This window comes from Felis catus, chromosome D3 (genome assembly GCF_018350175.1).
Source record: "Felis catus isolate Fca126 chromosome D3, F.catus_Fca126_mat1.0, whole genome shotgun sequence".
NCBI classification, from domain to species: domain Eukaryota; kingdom Metazoa; phylum Chordata; class Mammalia; order Carnivora; family Felidae; genus Felis; species Felis catus.
The window spans coordinates 54,776,191-54,794,426 of NC_058379.1; the positions used below are offsets into that span (position 1 = coordinate 54,776,191).

Genomic DNA, 18,236 nt, shown 5'->3' on the forward strand with positions numbered 1-18,236 from the left:
AATGTCCACACATGTATCTCAATTTAGTTTTATTTTGGCAATTCCTTAAGTAGAACTTCATATAAACCACAAACTACAGTATGCACTCTTATAAAGGCTATATGAGATTATACAGAAATCAGCAAAATATTAAACAAAACCAGCTCCCACTGATTTTTCTACTACTAATGACAAGGAAGGGCTTCCAAAACATTTTCAAAAATTGCAGATGACTCCCTGTGGATGTGAATATGAATCTGCTCAAGACCCTACTGGAATCCAGAATTTCCCAGAATTCCCATTCCATTCCGACCCTATTGTACTTTTGGTTGTCTCTAACATACCAATATATATGCATGTATGGATTTACAAATTACACAGCTATGCTATTTTATTAGTAGAGTATGCACATTTTAAATTCTATTCAAAAACCTTGTTAATCAGAACAAACTAACTCCAAGCCTGAATAAAACATCTGTAGAAACTAAATATATTGTAAAATGTATTACTTTAAATGCATGGGTAGAAAAATGTCTATCTGAGTTTAGAGCAATTTTGCATAATTTCTGGAATTAACTCTTTAGTAAAGGGTAGCAAAGTGCATAGACAAAGGCTAAGTTAAATTCATCCAGTCTAGGCTCTGGGAAATTTCCTGCTTCTTGAGTTCTGCTCCAGAAGGGAGTAAACAAATGGTGAGGTCAATCTGTGAGCTCAGTATTACTTTAAAAGGAGGAAATACTCATTAAACCTACATTTTATTTTATTTTATTTTATTTTATTTTATCTTATTTTATTTTAGTTTAGTTTATTAAAATAACATAATTTAGGAACCACTAGATACTGTATTTTATCAGGTCCAATAAAAGCAAAATTAAAAACCCAAATAATCAAGAAAGAAAATAAAAAGAATAAAATTTTAAAATATAAGTAAAAGTTCTGGGGTGCCTGGCTGGCTCAGTCAGTAAAGCATGCAACTCTTGATCTCAGGGTTGTAAGTTTGAGCCCGACATTGAGTGTAGATATTACTTAAAAACAAAATCTAAACAATGTGTTACTGGAGTACCTGGCTGACTCACTTGATAAAGCACGCGATAAAGCACGCGACTCTTGATCTTAGGGTTATGAGCTCAAGCCCCACACTGGGTGTACACATTACTTAAAAAAATGTTTTAACTATATATAAATATATATGTATATTCATATATATGTTATGTGCACACACGCACGCGTGCGCACACACACACACACACACACATATATATGAATATATAAGTTCTTTATTTTGAGAGAGAGAGGAAGAAATGGCAAGCGGGGGAGAGGCAGAGAGAGAAAGACAGAATCCCAAGCAGTCTCCTCAGTGCCAGACAAAGCCCAACGCAGGGCTCAAACCCTCAAACTGCAACATCATGACCTGAGCTAAGATCAGGAGCCAGACACTTAGGGGTGCCTGGGTGGCTCAGGTGGTTGAGCATCCAACTTCTGCTCTGGTCATGATCTCACAGCTGGTGAGTTTGAGTCCCGTGTCAGGCTCTATGCTGACAGCTCAGAGCCTGGAGCCTGCTTCAGATTCTGTGTCTCCCTCTCTCTCTGCCCCTTCCCTGTTCGTGCTCTACCTCTCTCAAAAATAAACATTAAATTTTTTTTTTCTAAAAAGACAGGCATTTAACTGACTGAGCCACCCAGTTACCCCTATAAATAAAAGTTCTAACTTTTTCTCGCAACTCCCTAAAATGTATACACCCTACTATAGAAACTATAATTTTAGAAGACATATAACAAAGGTGTATGTAAGTATTCTTTTTGACACATAATATTATGTCTCAAGATGATAATGGCCCCCTTTTCCTCTCAAAAGTGCCTTAACTTAAATGATAGGTTTTTGAGTACCCTAATATAATCTACTTATAAAGCATGTAAATACTGAATTAAAAATTTTAACTGAATTAAAATTTATTTATAAACAAATTCCAGTCTCAGAAATTGTGTAGTCAGGCATGTTTGACAGGCATGTTTGGAGAATTAAAAAATCAAATGCCTTTAGATTATTTAATACTTTGCCACAGGTCTCTTAGTCTTTAATCTAAAAAGACAGTGTTTCCTTTCTAAATATTTGTTACTTACCCCTTGGAATCATCTCAAGTCTTACTGCCTGTTAAAAGTTCTTAATGAAATATACTACTGAATTGTCAAAAGCATATTCATGTTGCTAAAATATCACTTTAAAACTCTTTTATTTTCCCAGATTTAAATATGTGGCCAATAACAATAACTGGAAATCACTCAAATTTCTAAATTTCAAGTACTCAAACAATGTAGTCATCATAGGAAATGTGCTAAGTGTCTGAATGCCACCCTTGAGTACCATAAATACTATGGAATTTCCAACAAACACCAAGCCAGGGAAGGTCCAGGTTTGCTCAGTGCAGTCCCAGTTATATACTTGAATTCAGCATTATCATCAATAGCATCTATCAAAACTGCACTAATTTAGATACAAAACAATGTGGTCACTGTTGATTTTTTTCCCCAAGTTTCAACTGATTATGCCTCTTCAACAAAGTAAATAGCAACATGAAAAAAATCCTTATTATTACCTTTCTGCACAGCTAGTGGGATTTCTTGAAGTCTCCAAATTGACCAAGAATCAATTTTCATGTGAATCTTTTTCTTTCTTGACTTTTGTCGTTTCAAAGCTTCTTCAGCTTCTGCACGGTCAGTTTCTAGACTTTTAATGAGATGAATGGCCTCTGATAGCAATATTTCCATTTCCTGCTTTAATTCTGGACACCTTTCATCTTAAAATAGAAATATGTACTCACATTTGTTAATGAATAAGGTTATAAACTAGGTGGTGGGAACATAGGTACTATCATATTGTTACTGTTTTTTAGTATTTATATGTTTAATAAGAGATTTTAGAAAAATGAATTGGCCTTTTAAAGACAGCTCTATTATAACAGAATCCTAACATTAATTAAAACCTTTGAAGACAGATTTTTAAGTGAACATTTTATAAAATAATTAGAATAGCTAAATCTCAAGCAATAGCTTTATGTATAATATTTTACCTAAAGAAAAACTGCTTTATTCACAAGCTATATTATAGAGCTTTATTTTTAAATTATGCTTGTGTTTCATTTCCTCTCATTCTATGACAAAAGCAAATAACAATGATTACATCAGATAAAGACTGAAAATCCTCAGATGGTTCCTAGAAATAAGACACTTTATTCCTTATCAGATAATAGCATCCCTAGTTAGCCTTGCCAGGAATTCATTGCTTCCAAATTCTGTTTATTCAGTTATAACAGAAATTAACTCCTGTAATGAGATATATTTGTGATTCCTGGTTCACAGCTCTGAAATGCTACGGTTTAATGTTAACGGAATGATTAACATGGGTATTCATTCATCTATTTATACTAGAAACATGTAGAGAGCCTGTTACGTTCTAGGCAATATGTTCTCTCCCCAGAGATAGAGCAGTAAGGAAGATGGATACGGGTTCCACTCTGGTGAGATTTATACTTGTAAACAGTGACTTTTGCCAAAATGTGACATGACAAGAAGACATAAACAAACACCAAGTGTCAAGAAAGGCAAAGCCTCAAAGAGCTGAGGCTAGAGGAAAAACAGTAAAACTGGAAAAAGAAAAAAGACAACTAATAGACCTCTGTTTTATTTTGTTTTACTTTGGACAATAAAGCAATAATTTTCTGCTAGAAGATTGTATTAGACATTGGTTTTAAGTGCAAGCTCAGTAGCCACACAGTTTCTACTTCTAACCTAGTAGGCCTGTCAAAGAAATTCAGCATGCTGGCTGAAAAGAATTCTTGAGAAACAGGATTCTCTAATGTAATGCATAAAAATTATCTTTTCATGGATTGGCCCTTTGGTCCCTACTTTGGTTTATATTGTCCTCTGTTTTCAAATTCTACTACCTCCTGGATACGTTATATTCTTAAGCGTCTGGGTATTTTTACGACAACATACACAGTAAACACTGTATTCTCCAGCCCACTTATGATATATTCAATTCCTATAACGAGATTTCAGTCTGAAATGTGTGATGAAATTAATGCCACGTAAAATTAGAGCACATCTCATGCAATATAAATATGTTTTGGCAAACATGTCTATCATGTTTGCACAAGATGTCTTTTGTACTGTTTCTATGATAGCATCCTAAAATAAACGCTGTTTATAACTTGAGATGTCTCCAATTCATTGTATTTAATCTACCTCTCAATTTTTTTTCAGAATACCATTTCAATTAGTTTTACTGTTTCATACTAAGTGAGCAACCACTTGCAATTTTTTTTAGCACAAACACCTAATTACAATAAATCTTCCTCAACTTGACACTGTGTTATACTCTGGGAAAAAATGTGTGAGTTCACAATAAACATAGCTGTTTCACTGTTATGTTGTGGTCCTTAATATATTAATCTTTTCTTACAACATTTGTCATGTGCAAAACTAAGAAGTAATACATGAGCTTTTTTTCCCTTCAGTGTAGATATAAATATATGAAATGTAAACAGTAAACACAGATCTTCACTATGAATGAGCGTTTTGAAAAACAAAGTATTAGTGCTTTTAAAAAGTCCTGAATTCATGAGGCATTTGGGTGGCTCAGTCCATTAAGCGGCCAAGTCTTGATTTCAGCCCAGGTCATGATATCATAGTTCGTGGGTTCAAGTCCCATGTCTGGCTATGCACTGAAAGCATGGAACCTGCTTGGGATTCTCTCTCTCTCTCTCTCTCTCTCTCTCTCTCTCTCTCTCTCTCTCTCTCCTTCTCCTCCTCCTCCTCCTCCTCCTCCTCCTCCCCTGCTTCTCTCTCAAAATAAATAAACATGTTCTCTCTCAAAATAAATAAACATTTTTTTTAAAGTCCTGAAAGCAGGGGTGCCTGGGTGGCTCAGTTGGTTAAGCCTCGGACTGTGGCTCAGGTCATGATCTCACAGTTCTTGAGTTCGAGCCCATGTTGGGCTCTGTGCTGACAGCACTGAGCCTGGAGCCTGCTTCCGATTCTGTGTCTCCCTCTCCCTCTCTCTGCCCCTTCTCTGCTCACACTGTCTATCTCTCTCTCAAAAATAAATAAACATTAAAAAAAAAAGTCCTGAATTCATTAGTTATCTCTCATGAAAGGAAAATGTTTAATAAATCTTTATGGTGAAGGTAGGAAGAGGTGTTTAATATAATGTTAAAACTGTAGAGGTGCCTGGGTGGCTCAGTCCCTTAACTGTTCAACTCTTGATTTCAGTTCAGGTCATGATCTCACGGTCATAAGATCGAGCCCACCTAGGACTCTTGGTTGTACATGGAGCTTGCTTAAGATTCTCCATCTCTCTCTCTCTCTCTCTCTCTCTCTCTCTCTCTCTCTCCCTCTGTCCCTCCATTGCTCACGTGCACATGCACTTGCATGCACGTTCTCTCTCTCTCTCTCAAAAAAATACATTCAAATATGCTGAAGTATTTTTAACAAAATTTTATTCCAGTATACAAATTGTTGTACATTTTGTAAACTGTGATAAGATACTAATCTTAATTTACATATATATACATAAACACACACACACACACACACACATAGCAGAGCCTCTATGTCCAGTATGGTAGCCATGAACCATATGTGACTATTTACATTTAATGTAACTTAAAATTAAACTGAAAAGTTAAATTCTTCGGTCTCCCTAGCTACATTTCAGGTGGTTAACAGCTATATGTGGCTAGTAGCTGCTTTACTGGATGGTGGAAATACAGAACACTTTGATTATCCCAGAAAGTTCTACTGGACGGCCTTGAATTACAGTTAGCTTCTTGAGAGGTAGGAAGGGATCATTATTTACTTAGGACCTAGCCCAGTATATGGTATAGCAAATATTTGTTGAATTTTGTTGTTTAATCAAATGATATACAAGGCTCTTTATTAGATATGCACAAGAATTATAAAACTTTTAAAAATGATTATGGTGATAATTAAAAATATTTAATTTTTAAACATAATTTCACTTATCTAAGTATGGGGTATAATTTTACCTCTTTCTTCTTCTGGTTTGACCTCTTTCATTGGTGTAGCAATACTCCAATCTTCCTTCCACTCTTTTGTGGAAGAAGTTCTGCTCCTATATAAAGGGAAAGAAGCAACTAATTAATAAAGAACTGTTGTACTTAAACTCACTAAGCAAATTTTAGGTGATTCTCTTACATTAACTTTTAAATGTTTGTGGGGAAACTTACTATGCATGCTAATGCTACTATATAGGAGAGCAATATAGCAGAAGTCTGATACATAATGGGCTTGATAATTCATGGTAAATTAATAGACATTTAAAATCTGTCACAAATGACCTGAAAATATTTCAGGGGTTATGAAAAGAGTTCTTTTTTAAAAATGAAATTGGTAAGGCACTTGGGTGGCTCAGTCGGTTAAGCATCTGACTCTTGATTTCAGCACAGGTCATGATCTCATGGTTCATAAGATCGAACCCTGCATCAGACTCTGTGCTGACAGCCCAGAGCCTGCTTAGAATTCTCTCTCTTCCTCTCTCTCTGCCCCACTCTAGCCTGTGTTCTTGATCTCTCTCAAAACAAAGACATAAACTTGAAAAAAAAAGAGAGAAATTGGTGTTTCCTGTAGAGTGTTTTATCAGAAAGAAAGGGGAGTTTATTGAGAATAATTTGAGAGCTCTTTCTCTAACTTCAGTTTAGCAGTTTCTGGGACACCAATATAAATTCCAAAACCAAAATGGCTACTTCAGATTTGAAATTATAAGGTGTTTGCAAAATGTCCAAATTAGTATGTTATTTCTTTCCCAAGGAATTTTTCTAGGTAAAGTTCTCTATATTGGATAATACAGAGAGAATATATAGAGAATTTGATCCAATTCTAGAATCCAGACTAGTTTTCATTGTATTTAAAAAGAAGTATTTTTCCTTTGATAAAAGTTATAAGAAAAACAGTTATCAACAACAAACAAGGGAGTTATTTTCATGAAATTACTGTCTTATTAAATAAGTATCACAAACTAAAGGAAGTTCATACACACCAAAAATCATAATATAAAATAACACATATTAATTTTTAAATATAACAGAATATAATATTCTAATATTTCAATTTTTATACAATTAGAATCATAAAATATTACATGCTGCTTTAGTTACATGACATTGTTACAGACACTGTAACATTCTTAGTCACATGACGACATATTTCTGATGACTGCATATTATGTATTTCCTTGTTCCACAATTTATTTAAGAAAGCCTGTTTGGCTTCTCAAAAAGAAAAGGGAGATGACCCAAATAGATAAAATCATGAATGAAAATGGAATTATTACAACCAATACCTCAGAAATACAAACAATTATCAGGGAATACTATGAAAAATTATATGCCAACAAATTGGACAACCTGGAAGAAATGGACAAATTCCTAAACACCCACACTCTTCCAAAAATCAATCAGGAGGAAATAGAAAGCTTGAACAGACCCATAACCAGCAAAGAAATTGAATCAGTTATCAAAAATCTCCCAACAAATAAAGAACCCAGGACCAGATGGGGAGTTCTACCAGACGTTTAAAGCAGAGATAATACCTATCCTTCTCAAGCTATTCCAAAAAATAGAAAGGGAAGGAAAACTTCCAGAATCATTCTATGAAGCCAGTATTACTTTGATTCCTAAACCAGAGACCCAGTAAAAAAAAAGAGAACTACAGGCCAATATCTCTGATGAATACGGATGCAAAAATTCTCAATAAGATACTAGCAAATCGAATTCAACAGCATATAAAAAGAATTATTCACCATGATCAAGTGGGATTCATTCCTGGGCTGCAGGGCTGGTTCAACATTCACAAATCAATCAACGTGACACATCACATTAATAAAAGAAAAGATAAGAACCATATGATCCTGTCAATCGATGCAGAAAAGGCCTTTGACAAAATTCAGCACCCTTTCTTAATAAAAACCCTTGGGGCGCCTGGGTGGCGCAGTCGGTTAAGCGTCCGACTTCAGCCAGGTCACGATCTCGCGGTCCGGGAGTTCGAGCCCCGCGTCAGGCTCTGGGCTGATGGCTTGGAGCCTGGAGCCTGTTTCCGATTCTGTGTCTCCCTCTCTCTCTGCCCCTCCCCTGTTCATGCTCTGTCTCTCTCTGTCCCAAAAATAAATAAAAACGTTGAAAAAAAAATTAAAAAAGAAAAACCCTTGAGAAAGTTGGGATAGAAGGAACATACTTAAATATCATAAAAGCCATTTATGAAAAGCCCACAGCTAACATCATCCTCAATGGAGAAAAACTGAGGGCTTTTTCCCTGAGATCAGGAACACGACAGGGATGCCCACTCTCACCGCTGTTGTTTAACATAGTGTTGGAAGTTCTAGCATCAGCAATCAGACAACACAAGGAAATCAAAGGCATCCAAATTGGCAAAGATGAAGTCAAGCTTTCACTTTTTGCAGATGACACGATACTATACATGGAAAATCCGATAGACTCCACCAAATGTCTGCTAGAACTGATACAGGAATTCAGCAAAGTTGCAGGATACAAAATCAATGTACAAAAATCAGTTGCATTCTTATACACTAACAATGAAGCAACAGAAAGACAAATAAAGAAACTGATCCCATTCACAATTGCACCAAGAAGCATAAAATACCTAGGAATAAATCTAACCAAAGATATAAAAGATCTGTATGCTGAAAACTATAGAAAGCTGATGAAGGTAATTGAAGAAGATATAAAGAAATGGAAAGACATTCCCTGCTCATGGATTGGAAGAATAAATATTGTCAAAATGTCAATACTACCCAAAGCTATCTACACATTCAATGCAATCCCAATCAAAATTGCACCAGCATTCTTCTCGAAACTAGAACAAGCAATCCAAAAATTCATATGGAACCACAAAAGGCCCCGAATAGCCAAAGTAATTTTGAAGAAGAAGACCAAAGCAGGAGGCATCACAATCCCAGACTTTAGCCTCTACTACAAAGCTGTAATCATCAAGACAGCATGGTTTTGGCACAAAAACAGACACATAGACCAATCGAATAGAATAGAAACCCCAGAACTAGACCCACAAACGTATGGCCAACTCATCTTTGACAAAGCAGGAAAGAATATCCAATGGAAAAAGACAGCCTCTTTAACAAATGGTGCTGGGAGAACTGGACAGCAAAATGCAGAAGGTTGAAACTAGACCACTTTCTCACACCATTCACAAAAATAAACTCAAAATGGATAAAGGACCTGAATGTGAGACAGGAAACCATCAAAACCCTAGAGGAGAAAGCAGGAAAAGACCTCTCTGACCTCAGCCGTAGCAATCTCTTACTCGACACATCCCCAAAGGCAAGGGAATTAAAAACAAAAATGAATTACTGGGACCTTATGAAGATAAAAAGCTTCTGCACAGTAAAGGAAACAACCAACAAAACTAAAAGGCAACCAACGGAATGGGAAAAGATATTTGCAAATGACATATCGGACAAAGGGCTAGTATCCAAAATCTATAAAGAGCTCACCAAACTCCACACCCGAAAAACAAATAACCCAGTGAAGAAATGGGCAGAAAACATGAATAGACACTTCTCTAAAGAAGACATCCGGATGGCCAACAGGCACATGAAAAGATGCTCAACGTCGCTCCTTATCAGGGAAATACAAATCAAAACCACACTCAGATATCACCTCATGCCAGTCAGAGTGGCCAAAATGAACAAATCAGGAGACTATAGATGCTGGAGAGGATGTGGAGAAATGGGAACCCTCTTGCACTGTTGGTGGGAATGCAAATTGGTGCAGCCACTCTGGAAAACAGTGTGGAGGTTCCTCAGAAAATTAAAAATAGACCTACCCTATGACCCAGCAATAGCACTGCTAGGAATTTACCCAAGGGATACAGGAGTACTGATGCATAGGGGCACTTGTACCCCAATGTTTATAGCAGCACTCTCACCAATAGCCAAATTGTGGAAAGAGCCTAAATGTCCATCAACTGATGAATGGATAAAGAAATTGTGGTTTATATACACAATGGAGTACTACATGGCAATAAGAAAGAATGAGATATGGCCCTTTGTAGCAACGTGGATATAACTGGAGAGTGTGATGCTAAGTGAAATAAGCCATACAGAGAAAGACAGATACTATATGTTTTCACTCTTATGTGGATCCTGAGAAACTTAACAGAAACCCATGGGGGAGGGGAAGGAAAAAAAAAAAAGAGGTTAGAGTGTGAGAGAGCCAAAGCATAAGAGACTCTTAAAAACTGAGAACAAACTGAGGGTTGATGGGGGGTGGGAGGGAGGGGAGGCTGGGTGATGGGTATTGAGGAGGGCAACTTTTGGGATGAGCACTGGGTGTTGTATGGAAACCAATTTGACAATAAATTTCATATATTGAAAAAAAAAAAGAAAAGAAAGCCTGTTTAATATGAGGTCAGTTAAGTATTCATTATATTTTCTCCTATAGTTTTAATTTCATTTTTAAATACATGTTTTAAATAATTTATTTTTTCTTGCTTTTCTTTAAAAAAATGTTGCATCAGTACATTGTACACTTGAAACTAATGTAACACTGTGTGCCAACTACACTCAAATAAAAAAAGTTAAAGAGAGAAAAATAATTGTCCCAGCATCTATTATTGAATAATGCTCTTCCTACTGGCTTGTAATACCAATTACATGATATATTATTACATATAATTGAATCTATTTTGTGTATTTTATTCTAAAATTCAGTTAACTTGGGGGCCAGCAAAATTTTAATTCTTATAAATTGTTTTTAATTGAGGCAAAAGTCAAATGACATAAAATTAACCATTTGTAAGTGTAAACTTCAATGGCATTTACTACATTCAATGCTGTGCTGTCGTCATCCCCATCTAGTGGTAAAACATTCTCTTCACCTCAGAAGAACAGCCTCTTATTTATTAAGCAATGTCCTGCCTTGCCCTTTCCCACCAGCCCCTGTCAGCGACCAGTGTGCTTCCCATGTCTATGGGTTTACCTGTTATGGATATTTCATATAAATGGAATCATACAGTAGATCACTTTCTTGTCTGGCTTCTTTAACTTAGCACGATGGTTTAGAAGTTTATCCGTGTTGCGGCATGTATCAAAACTTTTATTACTTTTGGTGGTTGAATAATATTCCATTGTATAGATATACCACACCTTATTTATATAGTAGTCCATTGAAAAATCTGAGGTTGTTTCCACCTTTTGGCTATTGTGAATACTGATGATATGAACATCTGCACACAGTATATTGTTTGAATACCTGTCCTCTTGAAATCTTTTCTGTACATACCTCAGAGTGGAATTGCTGGGTTTTCTGATAATTCTAGGTTTGACTTTTTGAGGAACCACCAAAACTGTTCTTTCAAAGTGGCTAAACCATTTGACATTTCCATCAGCAATGTCTGAGATTTTCGATGTCGAATAAAAGTGGCAAGAGCAGGCATCCTTGTGTGGTTCCTGATCTTAGGTTGAAAATTTTCGGTCTTAAACATTAAGTATAATGTGAGTTGAGGGTTTTTCATAAATGTCCTCTATCATGTTTTCTGATCTGTTTTTTGAGTATTTCCATCATGAAAAGGTGCTGGATTTTGCCACATATTTTCCACATCAATTGAGATGTTCACATGGGTTTGCCCCCTTTATTACTGTGGATATATTACACATTGATTAGTTTTGTTATTTTGAACCACGCTTACACTACCTAGGGGAAATCTCACTTTATCATGACATATAATTCTGTTATTATGTTGCTGGGTTCAGGTTGCTAGTATTTTGTGGAAGATTTTTGCATATCTATTCATGAAGTCATTGGTCTATATGCTGCCCTCATAGAATGGGTTGAAAAGTGTTCCATTTTCTTCCATTTTTTGAAAGAGTTAGAGAAGTGCTGGTATTAATTCTTCTTTCAATGCTTAGCAGAATTCACCAGTGAAGCCATTTTGTTCTGGGTTGGAATATTTTTGATTACTGGTTTAATTTATTTACTTGTTACAAATCTGTTTAGATTTTCCACTTCTTCTGAATCACTTTTGGTAGTCTATGTGTTCCTAGGAATGTGTCTTTTTCATCTTGGTTATCTAAATTTGTTGTTCATAGTATTACCAATTGTTCATAGTATCATAGCCCCTTTTATTTATGTGAGGTCTGTAGCAATATCCTTGATTCTCATAAGTCTTCTTTCTTTGTCAGTATAAGCAGAGGTTTGTGAATTTGGCTGATCTTTCAAAGAAACAACTTTTTAGTGATAGTTTCTTATTTTTTATTCCTGACATCACTGCACTAATGTTTATTATTTCCTTTCTTTTGCTCGCTTTAGCACATTCATTCTTTCCTAGTTCTGTAAGATACAGAATTAGGTTATTGGATTCGGATCTTCATTTTTAACATTAGCACTTAAGGCTAGAGAGTGCCCTCTGAGCACTGCTTTTGCTGCATCTCACAGGTTTCGGTACTGTGTTTTCATTTTCATTCTATTCAGAGTATTTTCCAATTTCCTCTGTGATCACAGCCTTGAGTCACTGAGCTGTTTTGTTGTTGTTGTGGAGCATGCTGTTAAATATCTACATGTATACGGATTTCCTGGATTTCTTTCTGTTATTGATTTCTAGTTTCACTCCAAGTGGCCAGAAAGGACACTTTGTATGATTTCAGTCATTTTTTATTCTATCGAGATTTGTTATGTGGCTAACACATGATCTATACTGAGTAGTGTTCAATAACAACATGAAAAGAATGTGTTTTCTACTACTATTGGGTAGTACATACTATATAAACCTGTTAGGCCAACACTGTTCTAGTGCCGTGCAAGTCTGTATCATTACTGACTTTTTCTTTTTAGTTCTTTTAACCATTATTGAAAGTAGGGATACTAAATTCTCAAACTCTTACTACAGAACTGTATACTTCTCACTTTAATTCTGTCCATTCATACTTCAGGAATTTTGAGTTTATGTTTTGGGTATGTATATAATTTTTATCCCTTCTTCATGAAATGACTCTTTTATCAAGATGTCAATTATTCTTTGTCATATAAGTTTTACATGGAAGTCTATTTTGTGCAATTAGTTTTAACTACCCCAGCTCTCATTTTGTTATTTTCATGGAATATGTTTTCCATTCTTTTACTTTCAACATAATATATCTCTGGATCTCAAGTGAGTTTCTTATACATAATGTATAATTGAATCATGTATATTTACCCATTCTACCACTCTCTATCTTTTAACATTTTAATCCATTTTCGTGAAAAGCAATTGCTGTTAAGAAAGGACTTGACTTCTTTGTCTGATATGTCACTTGCAAACATCTTTTCCCATTCCGTCGGTTGCCTTTCAGTTTTGTTGGTTGTTTCCTTTGCAGTGCAGAAGCTTTTTATCTTCATGAGGTCCCAATAGTTCATTTTTGCTTTTAATTCCCTTGCCTTTGGAGATGTGTCAAGTAAGAAATTGCTGCGGCTGAGATCAGAGAGGTTTTTTCCTGCTTTCTCCTCTAGGGTTATGATGGTTTCCTGTCTCACATTCAGGTCCTTCATCCATTTTGAGTTTATTTTTGTGAATGGTGTAAGAAAGTGGTCTAGTTTTATTCTTCTGCATGTTGCTGTCCAGTTCTCCCAGCACCATTTGTTAAAGAGACTGTCTTTTTTCCATTGGATATTCTTTCCTGCTTTGTCAAAGATGAGTTGGCCATACATTTGTGGGTCCAATTCTGGAGTCTCTATTCTATTCGATTGGTCTATGTGTCTGTTTTTGTGCCAAAACCATGCTGTCTTTGTGATTACAGCTTTGTAGTAGAGGCTAAAGTCTGGGATTGTGATGCCTCCCACTTTGGTCTTCTTCCTCAATATTACTTTGGCTATTCAGGGTCTTTTGTGGTTCTACACAGAGAGGGAAGGAGGCAAACCATAACTGAGAAATAAACTGAGGGTTTAAACTGAGAATAACTGAGAATAAACTGAGAATAAACTGAGGGCTGATGGGGGGTGGGAGGGAGGGGAAAGCGGGTGATGGGCATTGAGGAGGGCACCTGTTGGGATGAGCACTGGGTGTTGTATGGAAACCAATTTGACAATAAATTTCGTTAAAAAAAAAAAAAGAAAGAAAGGACTTACTTCTGAGGCACCTGGGTGGCTCAGTCATTTAAGCATCAGACTTGATTTCGAACATTTTTTTTTAATGTTTATTTGCTTTTGAGAGAGAGACAGAGCATGAGTAGGGGAGGGACACAGAGAGAGAGAGAGAGAGAGAGAGAATCTGAAGCTGGCTCCAGGCTCCGAGCTGTCAGCACAGAACCCGACACAGAGCTCGAACCCACAAACCATGAGATCATGACCTGAACTGACGTCAAACAGTCAAATCGACTGAGCCACCCAAGCACCCCATCAGACTCTAGATTTTGGCTCAGGTCATGATCTTATGGTTCATGAGTTTAAGCCCTATATGGGGTTCTGCTCTGGCAGTGTGGTGCCTGCTTGGGATACTCTCTCTCTAAGTAAATAAAAAAAGAAAAATAAAGGACCTACTATTTTTGCCATTTTGCTATGTGTTTTCTATAATACTTAAATATTTTTCATTCTTTAATTTCTCCATAATTGCCTTATTTTGTGGTTAGTTGATTTTTTTCTAGTGTATTTAGTTTCTTTATTGGCTTTATGTTGGTGTTTTTTTGTTTTGTTTGGTTTGGTTTTAGAATTTTTCTTAGTGGTTCACTGGAGATTACAATTAACATCTCAACTTCATAAAAATTAAGTTTGGATTAAAATCAATGTAGGTTCAGTAGTATTAAAAAACCTCTGTTCCTTTGTAGTTATGCTCCCTGCTTTTGTGTTGTCATTTTTACAAATTACACAGTTATACACTGTGTGCCTATACACACACATACACACACACACATTCACACACACACAAACACACACACAAACACTTAAATTTGAAAGAGAGTGGGAGCAGGGGAGAGGGACAGAGGGAAAGAGAGAGAGAATCTTAAGCAGGCTCCATACTCAGTGTAGAGCTTAATGCAGGACATGGTCCCAAGACCCTGGGATCAAGACCTGAGCTGAGGGGCGCCTGGGTGGCGCAGTCGGTTAGGCGTCCAACTTCAGCCAGGTCACGATCTCGCGGTCCGTGAGTTCGAGCCCCGCGTCGGGCTCTGGGCTGATGGCTCAGAGCCTGGAGCCTGTTTCTGATTCTGTGTCTCCCTCTCTCTCTGCCCCTTGCCCGTTCATGCTCTGTCTCTCTCTGTCCCAAAAATAAATAAACGTTGAAAAAAAATTAAAAAAAAAAATTAAAAAAAAAAAAAGACCTGAGCTGAGATCAAGAGTCCGATGCTCAACCGAATGAGCCACCCACATTCCCCTATGTGCCTATTAATATAGATTTATAATTTTATCCATTTATCTTAAAAATTATATAGGAAAATGAAAGAGATGCAAAGTAAAAATGGCTTCATGTTGACCTTTTATATCTATCTTTGTAGCTACCTCACTGTTCTTTACTTCTTCATATGGCTTCAAGTTACTGTCTAGTGTCCTTTGATTCCTGCCTAAAAGACTACCTTTAGGATTTCTGATAGAAAGTTCTGCTAGAGATGGAGCCCCTCAAATTTTTGTTTATTTGGAAATATCTTATTTTCTCCTTTATTTTTGAAGGACACTTTTGCAAGATTCATAATTCTTGTTTGGCAGTTTTATTTTTTCTTCCATCACTTTAAATGTATCATGCTCTTGGGGCGCCTGGGTGGCTCAGTCGGTTAAGCATCCGACTTCGGCTCAGGTCAGGATCTCACTGTTCGTGGGTTCGAGCCCCGCATCGGGCTCTGTGCTGACAGCTCGGAGCCTAGAGCCTGTTTCGGATTCTGTGTCTCCCTCTCTCTCTGCCCCTCCCCCACTTGCACTCTGTCTCTCTCTGTCTCAAAAATAAATAAACATTCAAAAAAATAAAAGAAATAAAATAAATAAATGTATCATGCTCTGGCCTCCATAATTTCTGATGAGAAACTGACTGTTATTTTTATTGAGGATCTCTTATTCATGATGAGTCACTTCTCTCATGCTATTTTCAAGATACTCTTTGTCCCAGGCTTTCAATGATTTGACTGTAATGTGTGGATCCCTGAGTTTATCCTGTTTAGAGTCCACTAAATTTAGTAAAAGTATACATTCATGTTTTTCCTAATTTGGGGATTTTTAGCCAAAATTCTTCAAATATTCTTTCTCCCTCTTTTTCTCTTCCCTGTTACTCTTGCACTCTCATTATGCGTATATTTGTATCTGTGGTAGTGTCCCTCACACCAGTTGGGCTCTGTTCATTTTATTTCATTCTTTTGTCTTTCTGCTTCTCAGCCTGAATAATTTCAATGGATCTATTTTCAAGTTCACTGATTCTTTCCTCTGACTGCTCAAATCTTGATGTTGATGAACATCTCTAATTTTTCATTTCAGTTATTGTACTTTTCAGCTCCACAATATCTACTTGGTTCTTTTTTTTACAATTTCTATTTCTTTATTGATAATCTTAATTTGTTGAGACATTAGTCTCCTGGTTTTAATTCTTTGTTCATAGTTTCCTTTATCTGTTTGAGAATATTTAAGATAGTTCATTTAGCTATTGTCCAATAAATCCAATGTCTAAGCTTTCTTGGGGCCATTTTTTAAAACTTCTTTTCGCCCCTTGTTAATGGTACAAACTATCTTTTTTTTTTTTTTTTTTTTTTTTTTTTTGCTTTGCTTGCTTCATAATTTTTGTAGGAAACTGGACATTTTAAATAGTTTGATTTGAAATGTAAATAAGATAACCTTCCCTCTGTTGAGTTTGTTGTTGCTATTTGATGTGGGTTGTTGTTCTTTCTTTGTTTGTAGTAGTTCTTCGAAAAACATTTTGTAATATCTGTATTCTTTGTCATGTGTGGCCACTGAACTAGATGTTTCATTAGCTTACTGGTAAACTTATGTTTTGTCCAAATTATCTTAAATATCTTGAGTCAAAAAAGAAAAAGAAAAAGAAGATGAAAAAAGAAAAAGAAAAAAGGAAAAAAGAAAGTAAAAACGAAAAAAAATACTCTCCCAATCTTAGCAGACTGAATCTATGTATTCCTTCAATGCTTATCCAGGCTGTTTACAACTCTACCTTCAGTTATTGCCTGCACAGATCTTAAAGGTCAGCCAGACATAAATGGTCAGGGTCTTCTTGGATCTTCCCTGAACATATGTCTGGCAATGGTCATATGCATGCACTTCTGGATGCTCCAGTATATATGACGGCTTTGAAGAACCCTATTTCCCCCATCTATCTCTTTTGCTGACCTCTTCTTTCCCAGGCAGTGTTCCCACTGTAATTCACAGCCTCAGACAGTGGTTGTGAGTATATGCCTTTAAATGCTTCCAGTAAAGACTGCCTGTAAGCGGTTCCAGCTGAGTGATTGCTCCAAGTCAGGCAAAACAAAGACAAGTCTTTGTGCTGGTTCTTCAAGGAGTCATCAGACAGGTCAAAACGCTGAAACACAATTCTTTGAGAAAAAGGTCCATATTGTTTGCTCTGACACTCGCAATCTACACCACAAGTACAGGCTGCTCTCTTCATGGCCACTACTGACCTGGGGACTAGAATGGCAAGTGGGCAATTTAAAGTGCCACAGTGCTCTCTTAATGCAATGCAACAGACTCTTCATTAACTCTTCCCCTGGCTGTTGTTTTTGACTAAATTCAGATTTCTACAAAAGTCAATTCTGACCAATTTTTACCAGCATTTCTTTGTGGTTGAACAGAGCCCTGGAGGTCCCTATTCTGCCATTTGCAGTGACATCTGAATTCTTATGTTTTCAAAAATACACTGTAATATCAAATACAAAAAACTCTTTTAACTTCCTGTTTCTTTTGAAATAAAACTCATCTGCAGCATATTAATCATTAAAATTTGAACATAAAAACAATTTAAGAAGAATGAACGGAGCTTACCATTCTTCAAGAGAAGTTTCAAACTGTCAAAATAAAAGATCTCAATAAAAATCAAATTTTACGTATTGCAAAAAATAACAGTAAACTTATACTTGAACTCACAGATAAAACTATAAGTGCTTCACTTCACATGTCCCATCATATGAGGTCAAACAATACTCTGTTATTTCTAAACCAGGTATTCTACATCCACTACGTATTCCTTTCATTATACTGCCACCTAATTATTCTTACCTTTCATCTTCTAAATCTTACTCCTTCATCAAAGGC

The 18,236-nt window shown here is 36.2% G+C and overlaps 1 protein-coding gene across 8 annotated transcripts in view; it reads right to left on the reverse strand.

Moving 5' to 3' along the window:
• The window catches only part of CCDC178 (coiled-coil domain containing 178), a 497,365-nt gene that overhangs the window by 409,062 nt on the left and 70,067 nt on the right, over positions 1–18,236 (reverse strand). For all 8 annotated transcript variants that reach the window (XM_045042044.1, XM_045042043.1, XM_045042045.1 and 5 more), the window contains 3 exons: positions 17,967–17,989; positions 6,024–6,109; positions 2,574–2,774 (listed from right to left, as the gene is read on the reverse strand). In XM_045042044.1, coding sequence (XP_044897979.1) covers positions 2,574–2,774; positions 6,024–6,109; positions 17,967–17,989 — 310 coding nt within the window. The remainder of the gene's footprint in view (positions 1–2,573; positions 2,775–6,023; positions 6,110–17,966; positions 17,990–18,236) is intronic.